The sequence below is a fragment of the Bubalus kerabau genome, chromosome 14, assembly GCF_029407905.1.
Source record: "Bubalus kerabau isolate K-KA32 ecotype Philippines breed swamp buffalo chromosome 14, PCC_UOA_SB_1v2, whole genome shotgun sequence".
NCBI classification, from domain to species: domain Eukaryota; kingdom Metazoa; phylum Chordata; class Mammalia; order Artiodactyla; family Bovidae; genus Bubalus; species Bubalus kerabau.
This window is the reverse complement of record NC_073637.1, coordinates 9,256,571-9,270,056: the sequence shown is the minus strand read 5'-3', so window position 1 is coordinate 9,270,056 and position 13,486 is coordinate 9,256,571. Positions and strand designations below refer to the sequence as shown.

At 45.4% G+C, this 13,486-nt stretch overlaps 1 protein-coding gene across 1 annotated transcript in view; it reads right to left on the bottom strand.

Annotated features, from left to right (window-relative positions):
* The window catches only part of ZFAT (zinc finger and AT-hook domain containing), a 158,285-nt gene extending 156,241 nt beyond the window's left edge, over positions 1–2,044 (bottom strand). The window contains exon 1 of the mRNA XM_055545717.1: positions 1,830–2,044. Coding sequence (XP_055401692.1) covers positions 1,830–2,004 — 175 coding nt within the window. The 5' untranslated portion in view covers positions 2,005–2,044. The remainder of the gene's footprint in view (positions 1–1,829) is intronic.
* Between the last annotated feature and the right edge of the window lie 11,442 nt (positions 2,045–13,486).

The following is a 13,486-nucleotide window of genomic DNA, read 5'->3' as shown; positions in this document are numbered from 1 at the left end:
CAAGCAGTATGGGTTTTGGATTCGGTAACATCATTATTGTCAGAAAGCATGCCAGGCATAGTTCACAGTTCCTGGGGATCTGGGTCTGCTCCATCATCACATACAGACACACACACACACACACACACACACACACACTTTACTGTACTGGCCCTCCTTGTCGGAATCTGACACAATGGTATGAGGGCAGAACCAAGGGTCCAAGGGCTCTTTACTCATCCCTGCCTGGCATATAGAGATGCTTCAACTGAAGAATCCATGAAACGTGCCCCTGGTGTCTGGGCACCAAATACCATACATAAGCTCAAATGCCTTCTGCAACCCTCAGTATGGGAGACACTCAGTATAACTGCTTCAACATGGTTATAGACTCAGAAGTTGATGCTGGAGGGGCCATTGTTGATGGTATGCCCTATGACACTCAGTGTTAATTGCTTAGTCATGTCCAACTATTAGGGACCCCACAAACTGTAGCCCACCAGGCTCCTCCATCCATGGGATTTTCCAGGCAAGAATACTGGAGTGGGTTGCCATTCCCTTCTCCAGGGGATCTTCCCAACTCAGGGATCGAACCCAGGTCTCCCGCACTGTAGGCAGATTCTTTCCAGTCCGAGTCACCTTATGACACCAAACTTATATCAATTATTCCTTAAGTCACTGGGCTCTGCCAGGGAACCAGGCTGGAAGGGGCAGGAGGTGATCAGTGCAGCCAGACATTCACTCTTCCCTTCGATAAAGGTACCCTACAGCACCCACTGGAGGCCAGGCACTTGAGCTTCCAGGAGCCAGAAGTACAAGTGCCTTCGGGCAGGCACCCCGAAGTCTGGATTTCATCCCAAGCTGGAGGAAGTTGATTTTTAAAGCCTCAGTTCTGCCATTTCCAAACTGTATGAAGTTGACCTCTCTGAACTTTTGTTCCTCGTCAGTAAACGACATACAAATCAGAACTGTTGGTAGAAACAGAGAGGCAGGAAGCGCGAGGTCAGTGCCCCAGTGCAGACGCTTCTTGTTGATCACACAGGAAGGAGCCCCAAGCTCAGCGTCAAGGGGCTCGGGCCAGGTGTTCAGAAGATCCATCCTGCTCTTGTGTCCAGGGGCAGAAAGGCTGCTTCCCCCCCGCCCGGAAGCCAGAGACGGACGGCTGCCTGGAGGAGCTGGCATTTCAGCTTAACTTTAACGGGTGAGGACCAAGGGGCCCGCAGGGCTAGGCGGCAGGTAGAGGATAAATTAGTTTATCACAGGATGTTACAGGGTTACCGGCAGCCAGAACGCTAATAATCTCTGGCGTTTATGGTTCCCTCTTCAGGACACAAGGAAACTTTCCTTCAGCAGCTCGGTGGAACCTTGTCCCTTCAACACATCCTGCCCAAGGAACGTGAGTCTGAAGAAGCTACCCAATTCACGGAGGAGGAAACTGAGGGCAGGCAAGAAGGAGGCAGAGCGGCCAAAGAGTCGGCGCCGCGGGGATTCGAACATCCCGCCCGCCGGCACGCCTGCGCTCGGTCGCTGGCGCGCGCCCCAGCCCCACCCGTTGCCCTGGAAACGGCTCCGCGCACGCGCGCGCGCACTGCCTTCCCTCGCTCGTTCTTCCGCTAGCATCTTCGTTACTTTTTTTCTCAATAAAAACCCGAGGCGGCGGGATACTGCCAGGGACCGAACGTGCTGTCGAAGGACGCCGCTACGTCCGCTCTCCGCCCGGGGCCGTGGATCCCTCCGCCGCCCAGCGGCCCGCGCGCTCCTTCCCGACTTCGAGCTCGCAACGGCTTCCCGCGCGCCGCGCTGCGCCCCACCCCCACCCCATCCCCACCCCAACCCCCAGCCCGGCTCACCTGCCGCCCGCGTCTCCATGGCAACGCCCCCGCCGCGGAGGGAAAAAAAAGGGTCGGGCTCTTCCGGGCCCCCTCCCGCGCCGACCGAGAAGGCGGGGCGCCCCACTGATTCTTCGCTTTTTATTTTTATTTTTTTAAGAAAAGAGCCGGCGCGGTTATGGCGAATCTGCGGCATCCAACATGGCGGATGGAGTCTTCGCCCTCCTCTTCCCGGGGCGCTGACGTCGGCGTCGCGGACGTCAGGCTCGGATGACCCTCCCCCCCAGCGGGGAGAGCGGCCAGGCTGGGCTGGGCCACTGCGCGTGCGCCGACTCCGTATCCCGGCTTAGCCATCCGGTTCCGTGGATTTGCCGGCTCCGCGTTTTGAGCCTCTCCCGGAAGGGGGCTCACGGGAGGCCGGGAGTGAGGATTGCAGAAGCGCGAGTCTACCCTGCTTTGTCCGGAGCCGGCGTCTGCCTGCCAGCCCCATCCTTGGACCGCACGGGGCTGGACGAAGAAGGAGAGTTTGAGCTTTCTTGTCCCAGTTCTCAGCGACTTGACTTTTCTTGGCTTTCATTTATTTACTAATTTGTCAGTCGGGGCGGTCACAGCCGGCCTCGCTCACTCTCTCTTTCCAAGGTTGCACTGTTTGCAGATGCTTTCCGCTAGGAATCAGTTCAGTTCACTTCAGTCGCTCAGTCGTGTCCGACTCTGCACTGCAGCGCGTCAGGCCTCCTGTCCATCACCAACTCCCGGAGTTTACGCAAACTCCTGTCCATCGAGTCGGTGATGCCATCCAAACCATCTCATCCTCTGTTGTCCCCTTCTCCTCCTGCCTTCAGTCGTTCCCAGCATTCTTTCCAGTGAGTCAGTTCTTCGCATCAGGTAGCCAAAGGATTGGAGCTTCAGCTTAGATTTAGTCTTATAGACAGAATTCAGCAGCTGGAACCCCCTCGACCGAGCGCCTGCCTCTCCGCGCTCCAGACTATCTTGCAGAAAGTGTCGGCTGGCTGTGAGCCCGCCACCCCATCACTTACCCCTCTCCGTGAATCTGGCTCGCAGCCTTCTTTCTGCAAGCCGCAGCATCTGCTTGAGTTGTAATGACCTCCTTTTCCTTTTCGGTCTACCACTTTCTTCAGATATCTGCTCAAATGACATACTGTAGCGGGCCCTGCCGGGCCACCCCATCCAAAGGAACCTTCCTAAGTCACTCTGTTTTCTCCATAGGATTTATTACTGTCTGACATTAATTTATCCTGATTTCGTCCTGGTCACCCCTTTGGCCACCAAAACTAGGAACAGCCTGACAGTGATTTATTAAATTAATGAGTTCCTGTTGCTTTTATTTTAAAGGTTTGCTTCTGTTTATAGCAAATAATGTAATTTATGGTAGTAATCGTGTAAAGTTTTCTTTTTAAATCCAACTTGTTTACATTTTCTAAAATTAGTCGACTTAAAATGGTTTTATGTGGTAACAGAGATAAGGTAAAATAAATGTGAAAGTGAACTTGAAGTGAGAAATTTGGGAAATACTGATTTGTTTTTTGGTTCTCCTGAAATGCTAATCTCTGCCTGTTGTAAGCCTTTTCCTGAAATAACCTCCCCTCTTTTGCGGCTCAGTTTAAGGAATTCTCTTTCAGCTCATGACTGTTCCCACACTCCTGCTCACACTTCGGGCCTGCACCATCCCAAGCCCACTGCATTTATCTGTTTGCACAGCCCCCTCCCAACACATCTAGACTATGAACTTCTTGGGCACAGAAGCCACACAGATTTTTTATCTTTGTTTCCAGCTCCTACTGCAGTGTTACTCAGTGAACACATTTGTTCTCATTGGCACTTGTTTTACAGTTAGTAAAACTCAAACAACTCTGGGAGATGGTGAGGGACAGTTCCCTGGCGTGCCACAGTCCATGGGGTTGCAAAGAATTGGCCGCGACATGGCGACTGAACAGCAGCACAGAGCATTGAGCTGGAGGACGATGCTTGGATTTATCGGGAACCTTGTCTTGCTCCTTAACCCTGTTCTTGGGAAATAGAGACTCAAGATTTTAAGACCCTAAATTTACCCAGTCCATTAAATATAACTTAAGAGGTATCCCTCCCCCCACCCCTTCCTTTTCACAACAATAGGAGGGCTAAATTGGACAAATAAGAATATCCTTCTTTTCAAGAAGAGATTTTGTGCAGAGAGGTTAGGTGGCTTTCTGAGCTCACACAGCAGGTCAGTGACATCCCAGGTGTAGACCTGGTCTCCATGCCCAATACTTGCCCCACATCGCTTGTGGGATATATCCACACTACCCACCCATCCCCAAAAGGGCCACTTCAAGGCAATCCTAGGGTTATTGCTACACACCCACCGCCTGCCACAGTGCTTCCCAAGTCTCAAGATAGATGACTGAGTGGAACTCATCACAGTCTTTGATTTGCAAATGAACTGCTCAAAAAGCTGCAAGGATGAGGGTTCCCTTTCAGACGGATAAATATTTGCAATAACCACTATTTTGCTGTGAATCGATTTCCTTCAGGAAATTAGAGTTGTTCTGAGTTGCTGACAGTATTGGTTTTGTGCTGGGTTGCCTTTCTAACAACAGCATTTAAATGTTATTGATTAACCGATGGGTTACTCCTGGATGTTGTGACCAAAATGAATTTTGGAAATGAAGCAATTTAAAATTTGTCTCAAAACCCAGTTGCCTCAGAATATTAATAAAGTCAAATTTTAAAAAAAATAGTGGATTGTAAATGATATTCCTGAATTAATGATTTGGACAGCTATGATTTTCTCTGTTATTCTCATGGTATTTTCCTTCTTCTCTGTTCAAAGAAGAATCACTAAGCCCCTATCATTACTGGCCACAGTCATACAGAAATGACCAAGAGACAGTCCCTTTCTACGGGACCAGATTTGCAAATGGAGAGATGAGTCCGCCCACAGCCCTGCTGAGTGATTGGCACGTATTCAGTCAGCAAGCATCTTTATACTCTCCATTTGCATACTGTCCCAGAATGCCTTCAATTAGTGAAGGCACATTAATAGAAGTAAATATAAATTGCTCTAAATTGTCTAAATAATAGCATCCTGCTTCAGCGACAGTTCCTAGAGGGCGTGAGCCTCCCAGCTTGCCCTCTGGTGACCTTTTCAGCCTCTCAAGACAGGCACAGGAGTGAATTTGTGCCAGAAATGTATTACATGAAATGATATTTCATTATGCAATAATAAATTAACATAATTTAATACATTTGTGTCAATAGTTTTATAATTATATCTAATAGCTATATGGCAAACATGCATTTACATGAAGCCAGAATAATTTGTATACATAATTTTATGTTTTCTTGAAAGCAGATTTTGATAAAGGATATGTAAGAGGGGCCGCAAAATAATGGACCTGGAGGCACAGTGCTAAAAATCAGAGATTGGGGTAATCACAGTCTGAGTGAAGTGTTAAAAATCTGAATAGACACATTGTAGGGAAGAATTCATTTAAAATTGTATATAAAAAAGATGTTGTAATATTCAAATGATTTGAGCAATTTGAGAACATAATTATGACCTTAGGAAGCAACATCTTTTCTCGTTCTTTCTTTTCAGCTGCCGTAGGGTGCCGTCTCATCACCAGCACACACATCATGTACCCTCAGCACACACGTAGTGATCTCAATAGCATTTTTCGTTAGCAGTAGCCAGGGCTCCTTCAGAGAACCCAAGTTCACGTCTGAGAGCAAAAAGAAATTGCCATGGCCTGAGACATCTTACTATTGCCAGAAAACCAGGCTGCTGCCAAAAGTGCTGAGCTATTGCTGAAAGGACAAAGGAATCAGGTGAAAAGGAAACAGGGTCCCCAGGTCAGGTTGTAACAACTTAGATACAACAAAGAGTAACTATGTCTACAGTTGCTGATTTACAAGAACAAGTTGAGTCTGTGAAAAGCCATGAGTCCTTAGCGATCAAAAAGGAAAAGTTAATATTATATGTAATAACAAAGCTAGTTATAACTCAAAGTATAGAAACAGCATTTTAGTAAGTAGGTAAGTTTGGCATATATGGGACTCTTGTTTCTTACTTGAAGTTCAGTATATCTGTTTGGGAAACAGTGTATTTATATAAGTTGAGAAGAACAGATAACTTTAAGTCAAAGATTTCCAGAAAGAGTAAGAACTATACCAAAACCAGGAAGGGCAGGTCAAGACCAGCAGCCTCCAAAATAACGGGTAGAAGGAGTGTTCATAATTGGTGCTGTGAGTTAATGAATTAGCCAGATGTCCTTGCAGAATGGTTGATGGATTAAGCTGCGCTATGGTCCTGCTGATTATAATGAATGCTAATGAGGCATAATCAAGTTAATTGTAAACTGAGGCAAAACATCATGTACTCAAAATTCAATGGACATGGAGATTGCAAAAACTTACTTGTGAGTCCTGTTGACTTAGCAGTTGAACCTGGTCGGAGGGCATCCCAACCGGCAAATACCTGCTGCTACATGAGTCACCTGGAAGGATTCAATGTTCCCACTAAGAATCCATCAATCATTGACCCAGAGGCTGTGATTTCCATGTTCCTGGGAAGGAGATAATCTTTCTATCTTGTATCTGATCTTGCAGTCCTGGAGAACTACAAAATGTATCTTCTGTAAGCTAACACATTGGTCAATCAATAGTTCTGATTTTTACAAATAAGTTTAAGTATGGGTACAGTAAAAACTTTTGTGTTGTTAAGGTGGTTGAAACATTCAGGAGAAGTTATGTTAGACTCATAGTGAAACAGGGCAATTTGACTCAGTGGATAAATGTTTAAGGAAATTTGATTCAAAAAGTTTTAAATTTATCAGCTGTGTTTAAATAGTTTACCGAGGAAAAGTTAATAGATTTATAACTGTAATAAATATTCTGTAAAGCAACCACAAGGGGTAGTAACTGGGCAATGTAAAAAAAATTAAATTTTAAAAAGGGAGGAGTGGCCTTGGATCCCAGCAGCAAGGAGGGTAAAACAGGAGGGCTGCCAGAGACTAGAGAAGGCAATGGCAACCCACTCCAGTGTTCTTGCCTGGAGAATCCCAGGGACAAAGGAGCCTGGTGGGCTGCCATCTGTGGGGTTGCACAGAGTCGGACATGACTGACACGACTTAGCAGCAGCAGCAGCAGCAGCCAGACACTACAAGAGTGCCAGACCCAACACGGAGGCCCAGTAAACAGTTATTGAAGGAAGGGAGAGGGTTGGAGGGATGGAGGATGGATCAAGGGATGAACACTGGGGAGAACCTGTGTGTGCAAGTTGGCTGGGAAGTCTGCTGACCTCAAGACTGCAGCGGCTCTGCTTCCTGTGGCTTCCAGCTTCCTTCTGGGACAGTAAGGTAGCCTAGGGATGCCCTGCTCATGGGATGGCAGGAACCAAAAAGGGCAAGTAGAAATGTCAAGTGGTTTTTCAAGTCTCTTCTACCAGCACACTGACCAGTGCAAGTTACATGACCAAACTCAGAATCAACAAGAAGAAAAACGTACTCACCTTTTTGGTAAGAGAAGAGAAATTCCCAGTACAAAGAGTGTCTCCTTAGGGTAGAGTGAAGAGACAGAACCATTAATATAATCTACCACTCCTTCCTGGAGAAGGAAATGACAACCCACTCCAATATTCTTTGTGGAAAATCCCATGGATTTTCCCTGTCAGGCTCCTCTGACTGTGGGGTCACAGAGTCCTCCGACAGGACTAAGGGACTCAACAATAACAACAACCACTCATTCCATCATGAACCCACAGGGAAAAAGTCATAAATGTGTACTCAGGGGAATTCCCTGGAAGTCTAGTGGTTAGAACTCTGTTCTTCCAATGCCAGGGGTCCAGGGTTTCATACCTGGTTGGGGAAATAAGATCCCACAATCCACATGCTAAGACCAGAAAAGCAAATTAATTACTTTTTAAAGAAGGGTACCCAGTAATTTATTTTCTAAAGAACCTGCCGACCATGTGCTTGGCTGAATAGAAGAAAAGATTTGGTCATTCAGGATTTGGTATAAACAAGGGATGTATTTTTAACCTTGAGTTTCGATATAAGATGGATTTGAGTTCGGGGTTGATTCTGCCATTTGTTCCCTGTGTGGCCTTGGGTGAGTTACCCTCAGTCCAGGGTGAATATTCATTCTCCTGGTCCGCCTTCTCCCAGGACAGCACCCAGCTTCCCTCCAGGAACTTCCTTGCCCTGGTGTTTTTTTTTTATGTCGCTATTATTGATGGTATAATTGACACTACTGAGCTCTGTGACCCTGAGACTCCCATTCATGGGCCCATCAGTAAAACTGGGGAGAGTTAGATTAAGTGGGATTTCATCAACTAACCACTCCAACACCAGTTAGCCAAGCTGCCAAGCCTCTAGTCCCAACATGCTAGTGAAGGTTTCCTTGCAAGCATGAAGCCCTGCCGCTATGCTTGTTAAAGGATCGTTATAAAGACCAATGTCTGTAAGGCAAGACAACTAGGCTTCACCCTTACAATCTGGTGCCATGGGCAAGTTCTAAAACAGTGTCTCAGTTTCCCCATTCAGAAAACAAGGCTGATTATCTCCACTGCATGGGCTTAAATTGTGAGGCTTAAATGAATTTACACACACCAGCTAGGTTTTCTTTTAAAATTTCAAAGCAGTGATCCTGTGAGACTATGGAATTTGATATCTCAAAAACCTAATTCGTATTTTCATTTTCTCCACCCTGCCTTCACATTTTGGCAGTGTTTGGGTCAGTTAAATTATGCTGGTCTCTGCAAAATTCGAATATCAGAGGGGCCTGCCACCCAGGCTTGCTGACTGGTTCTTTGGTCCTTACCCACCACTGATGCTGATGTCAGGGAGGAAGCAAAGAGCAGTCTGGCCTGGGAGTCATTTGCTGCAAACAAAATGAATCCTGAGAAGAGTGAGGGTGAAACCAGCATTTCCCGGTCTCTAGAGGGAGCAATGCCTCAGGTCACCTCCTCCAGGGAGCAGACTCAGATAACCATCAGCGCCTCCTTCCCCCCAGTCACCTTCCAGCCTCGAGTGACGTTCATCAGAGCCGACATTTCCCAGGACTCTTACTGTCTTTTTTTTTTTTAACTTTACAATATTGTATTGGTTTTGCCATATATCAAAATGAATCCACCATCTTACTGTCTTAAAATGCATTCCATGGACCATACTGGGTCCCCCAGGTCCATAGTCCACCTCACCCTCCTGCTGAAGCTGTGTATCTACCAGGAGAAACCTAGATCAGTCTTACCTTCCTGAGCACCTTCTGCCTCACCTGGGACATCCTTGGCTCTCAGAAACTATCGTCTATTTGTCAGAAGGAAGAGAAATGGAATGAATAAATGTCTCCACTTTCTACTGTCAGCAGATAAACATTAACAGGAATATCTGGGGACGGGAATTCTGTGTTCAGACACGCATGTAGGCATCTCTGTGAGGGCTCCCAACTTAACACAGAATGTTGGGGTTAAAATGACTTTAAAGATCTTTACATCAAACCTCCTTATTTTCAGATGGATAAACTGAGGCCCAGAGATGCTAAGCCTATTGTTCACCAGGCAACCAGGATTGTGAAAGCATGCAAACCATGTGTTACTTGCCACTTTTAAGAAGCTGGAGATGTTTAGTGTTCCTTTCTGGAGAAGACTACATTCAGTGGGGACATGAGTGTTGATCTTTAAATATCCAAAAGGAGACTCTATGAAGAAGAGTTTCTTAAGAAAACAAAGTGTAGGGGCTTCCCTGGTGATTCAGTGGTTGCATGAGTTCAATTTCTGGTCGGGGAACTAAGATTCTGCATGCTGCATGGCATGGCCAAAAACAAGAAAGTAAGGAGAAAGAGAATAAAGTGTCCAAAGATGAAACAGTCGCCACTAGACGTGGTGAATGCTCTTAACCCTGTAAATGCCCAGCCATGAAACTGAGAAATAACTTATAAAGAGAAGAATCAAAACAGGGGTGGAGAAAATGCTAAAGACAGAGAATACCAGTGGGACAGGACATGGAGCAGCAGCTGGAGCTCTCAAATACTGCTCATGGGACAAGTCATGGCACAACCACTTTGGAAAACTGGTTGATGGCTTTTGACAAGGATAAACTTACATCTTCCCTGTAATCTAACAAGTTCACCCCCAGGAACAGACACAATAGAAATGCACCTGCTTGTTTCACCAAGACATACAAGTTCTTTGCACATCACTCTTAAGAGCCCCAACTTGGAAACTACAAAACTGCCCATTAACAGTAAAATGAGCAAATGAATTTCAGTATATTCACATGATGGAATACTATATAGAAGTCAAAAACCTTTTTGTAAAGAGGCAGATAGCATCTCCAGCTTTGTGGACCATATGGTCTTCTCAGCTCTTGTTGCTGTAGTACAGTGTAGAATGCAGCCCTAGGCATGTACAGAACTGAACCGGCATGGCTGTGCTTTTTAAAAAAAACTTTATGAAACCAGATGGAAGGCTGAATTTGGGCTGCCAGCCCTAGAATGCCAACGTTACAAAACAGTAGTAAAAATGGACAATTCACAGCCATATCCAACAATATGGATGAATCTCACAAACATCGTGTTGGGCAAGATAGGTCCAACCCAAGAGCACGTTCTTCGTGATGCCAGTTTTATGAGGTCCAAGCACAGGCAGAGCTACTGTGGAGGGTGTTGGAGGTCAGGATAGTAGCTGTGCCCTTACAGGTAGAGCCTATGGAAGGGGGGATGAGGAGGCTCTCAGGATGCTTTTTCCCATCTGGGCTCTGAATACGTAGTCTTCAGCTTTTCAAAATTCATCAATGTGCAGAGTTATGCGCAATGTTCATGTACTTTCTTTATTTTTGGCTATGCTGGGGAGGCTCGTGGGATCTCAGTTCCCCAACCAGGGATTAAACCTGGCCCATGGCAGTGAAAGTGCTGAATCCCAACCACTAGACCACCAGGGAACTCCCTGATATGTGTACTCTCTACATGTAAATAAAAATATTTTCAAATTAAAAAAAAAAGATTTCTCCCTGACTAGAAAAGATGCATGCCTCACAATTGTTATAGCAGCATTATTTACAATACCCAAGATATGGAAGCAACCTAAGTGTCCACCAACAGACGAATGAATAAAGATGTGGTATATGTATATTTAACTATCCCTGATGGCTCAGATGGTATATATACATACATACATACATACATACATATGTTCATTGGAAGGACTGATACTGAGCTGAAACTCCAGTACTTTAGCCACCTGATGTGAAGAACTGACTCATTAGAAAAGACCCTGATGCTTGGAAAGATTGAAGGCAGGAGGAAAGGGGGATGACAGAGGATGAGATAGTTGGATGGCATCACCAACTCAGTGGACATGAGTTTAAGCAAGCTCTGGGAGTTGGTGATGGATAGGGAAGCCTGGTGTGCTGCAGTCCATGGGATTGCAAAGAGTCAGACACGACTGAGTGACTGAACTGAACTTATATATCTGTGTGTGTGTGTATACACACACACACACACACATATATATATATGTATATATGTATACACACATACAAATACAATGGAATACTACTCAGTCATAAAAAGAAATGAAGTTTTGCCATTTGCAGCAATGTAGATTGAGTTGGAGGGCATTATGCTAAGTGAAATATGTCAGAGAAAGACAAATACTTTATGATATCACTTACATGTGGAATCTAAAAAATGCAACAAACTAGTGAATATAACAAATAAGCAAACTCACAGAAATAGAGAACAAACTAGTGGTTACCACTGGGGAGAGAGAAGGGCAAAATAGAAGTAGGGAAGTAAGAGATACAAACTATTAGGTATAAACTGAGCCACAAGGATTCCCATGTGGCACAGTGGTAAAGAAACTACCTGCGAATGCAGGAGACACTAGAGACACAGGTTCAATCCTTCGGTCAGGAAGATACCCCGGAGGAGGAAATGGCAACCCACTCTAGAATTCTTGCTTGGAAAATTCCATGGACAGAGGAGCATCATGGGCTTCTGTCCGTGGGATCGCAAAGAATTGGACACGACTGAGCAACTGAGCACACACAAGGATATATTGTACAACACAGGGAATATAGCCAATATTTCACAATTAACTATAAATTGAGTATAAGCTTTAAAAATTGTGACTCACTATATTGTACACCCATAATACATAATATACAGCAACTGTACTTCAATTTTTAATTTTAAAAAAAGAAGGTTTTCAATAAAAAGTTTAAAAATAAATAGGAGCAGGGCAACTGTTGGCTTGTATGTCTGATTTATGACTAATCCCTGGTCACAAAGTTGGATGATAACAAAGCTGGAACTGAAATCCAGGTCTCCAGCTCCCAGTAAAAAGCAGACAAGGATTGAACACTTCTGTGTGCAAGCCACCTATAACATTCAATCTTCCTAATAACTCTCAGAGAAGGAATTATTGGGCTCATTTTTGAAGTGGAGAACACTGGGGCCCAGAGAGGGTTTTTATTTAGCTAGTTAGAGGCACCAGAAATGTCATCTGAGCCCTGGACTATCTGATTTCCGACCCCCTGTTCTTCAACCGCTCCTCGGGTTTAAATGCAAACATGGTTCTCCTTATACAAGCATTGTATGAGCATAAAAGTAAACTGTAAGCCCCATGTTAAGAAATATTATCCAGTTACCACTGGCTTTGACTGTGGGCAGCCAGGCCTACTAGGGGATGGTTATGCTGGCTGCTTCTGGGCAAACCCTGGCCACAGTCACAGCCGGGAGGGAGTACATAGACCAGATCTCCCCCGGCATTTTCACCTTCTCTCTGGAAGCAAGCAGAGTGCGTGGGAGTGAGGGAGAAAGAGGAAGGCATGAGAACAAGGTGGATACTGGAGGAGGCAGGCACGCTGACCTTGGAGGGGCTCCTCCCAAGCTGAGGGAGCTTGAACCTGAAACCAGAAACCAAACTGCCAACTGGAAGCCATCCTTCCTTCAGGAGCCATTTCTCTCTCATGGCTTCCACTTCTGAGATGACTCGCCCCGTCTCCCCAGTCCCCTGCCTCCAACACTGCTTGAGGGCGGTGAAGAAACTCTGATGCTGTGTGGGCAGATACATGTCACTGTATGTTTGTCAAAACCCATAGAATTGGGACTTCCCTTGTGGTGCAGTGGATAAGAATCTGCCTGCAGGCAGGGGAGTCGGCTTCCATCCCTGGTCCGGGAAGATCCCACATACCACGGGGCAACTGGGGCTGTGTCCCACAACTACTGAGTCCGCGCTCTGCAACAAGAGAAGCCACCACAATGAGAAGTCCAGGCATCACAGCTAGAGAGTAGTCCCTGCTTGCTGAAACTAAAGAACTGAGAAAGTCCATGCAAAAAAAAAAAATCAAGGAAGACTCAGTGCATCCAAAAATAAATAAATAAAAAAGTTTTTAGATTCATAAAATGTATAACACTTAATGCATCAATATTGATTCATCAGTCGCAACCAATGTACCACACTAATGCAAGATGTTAATAAGTGGAGAAACTGGAGTGAGGGTCAGGAAGAGAGTATATGCGAACTCCCTGTACTTTCCATGCTTTTTTCTTGTAATCTAAAGCTGCTCTAGAAAATAGTCTATTAATTAAAAAAAAAAAAAAACTTTGATGAATTCATGGAAAAGTCTGGATTTCTGATTCCCTGGGAAAACCTGGTCTGTGAACACAGAGCCTGCTGC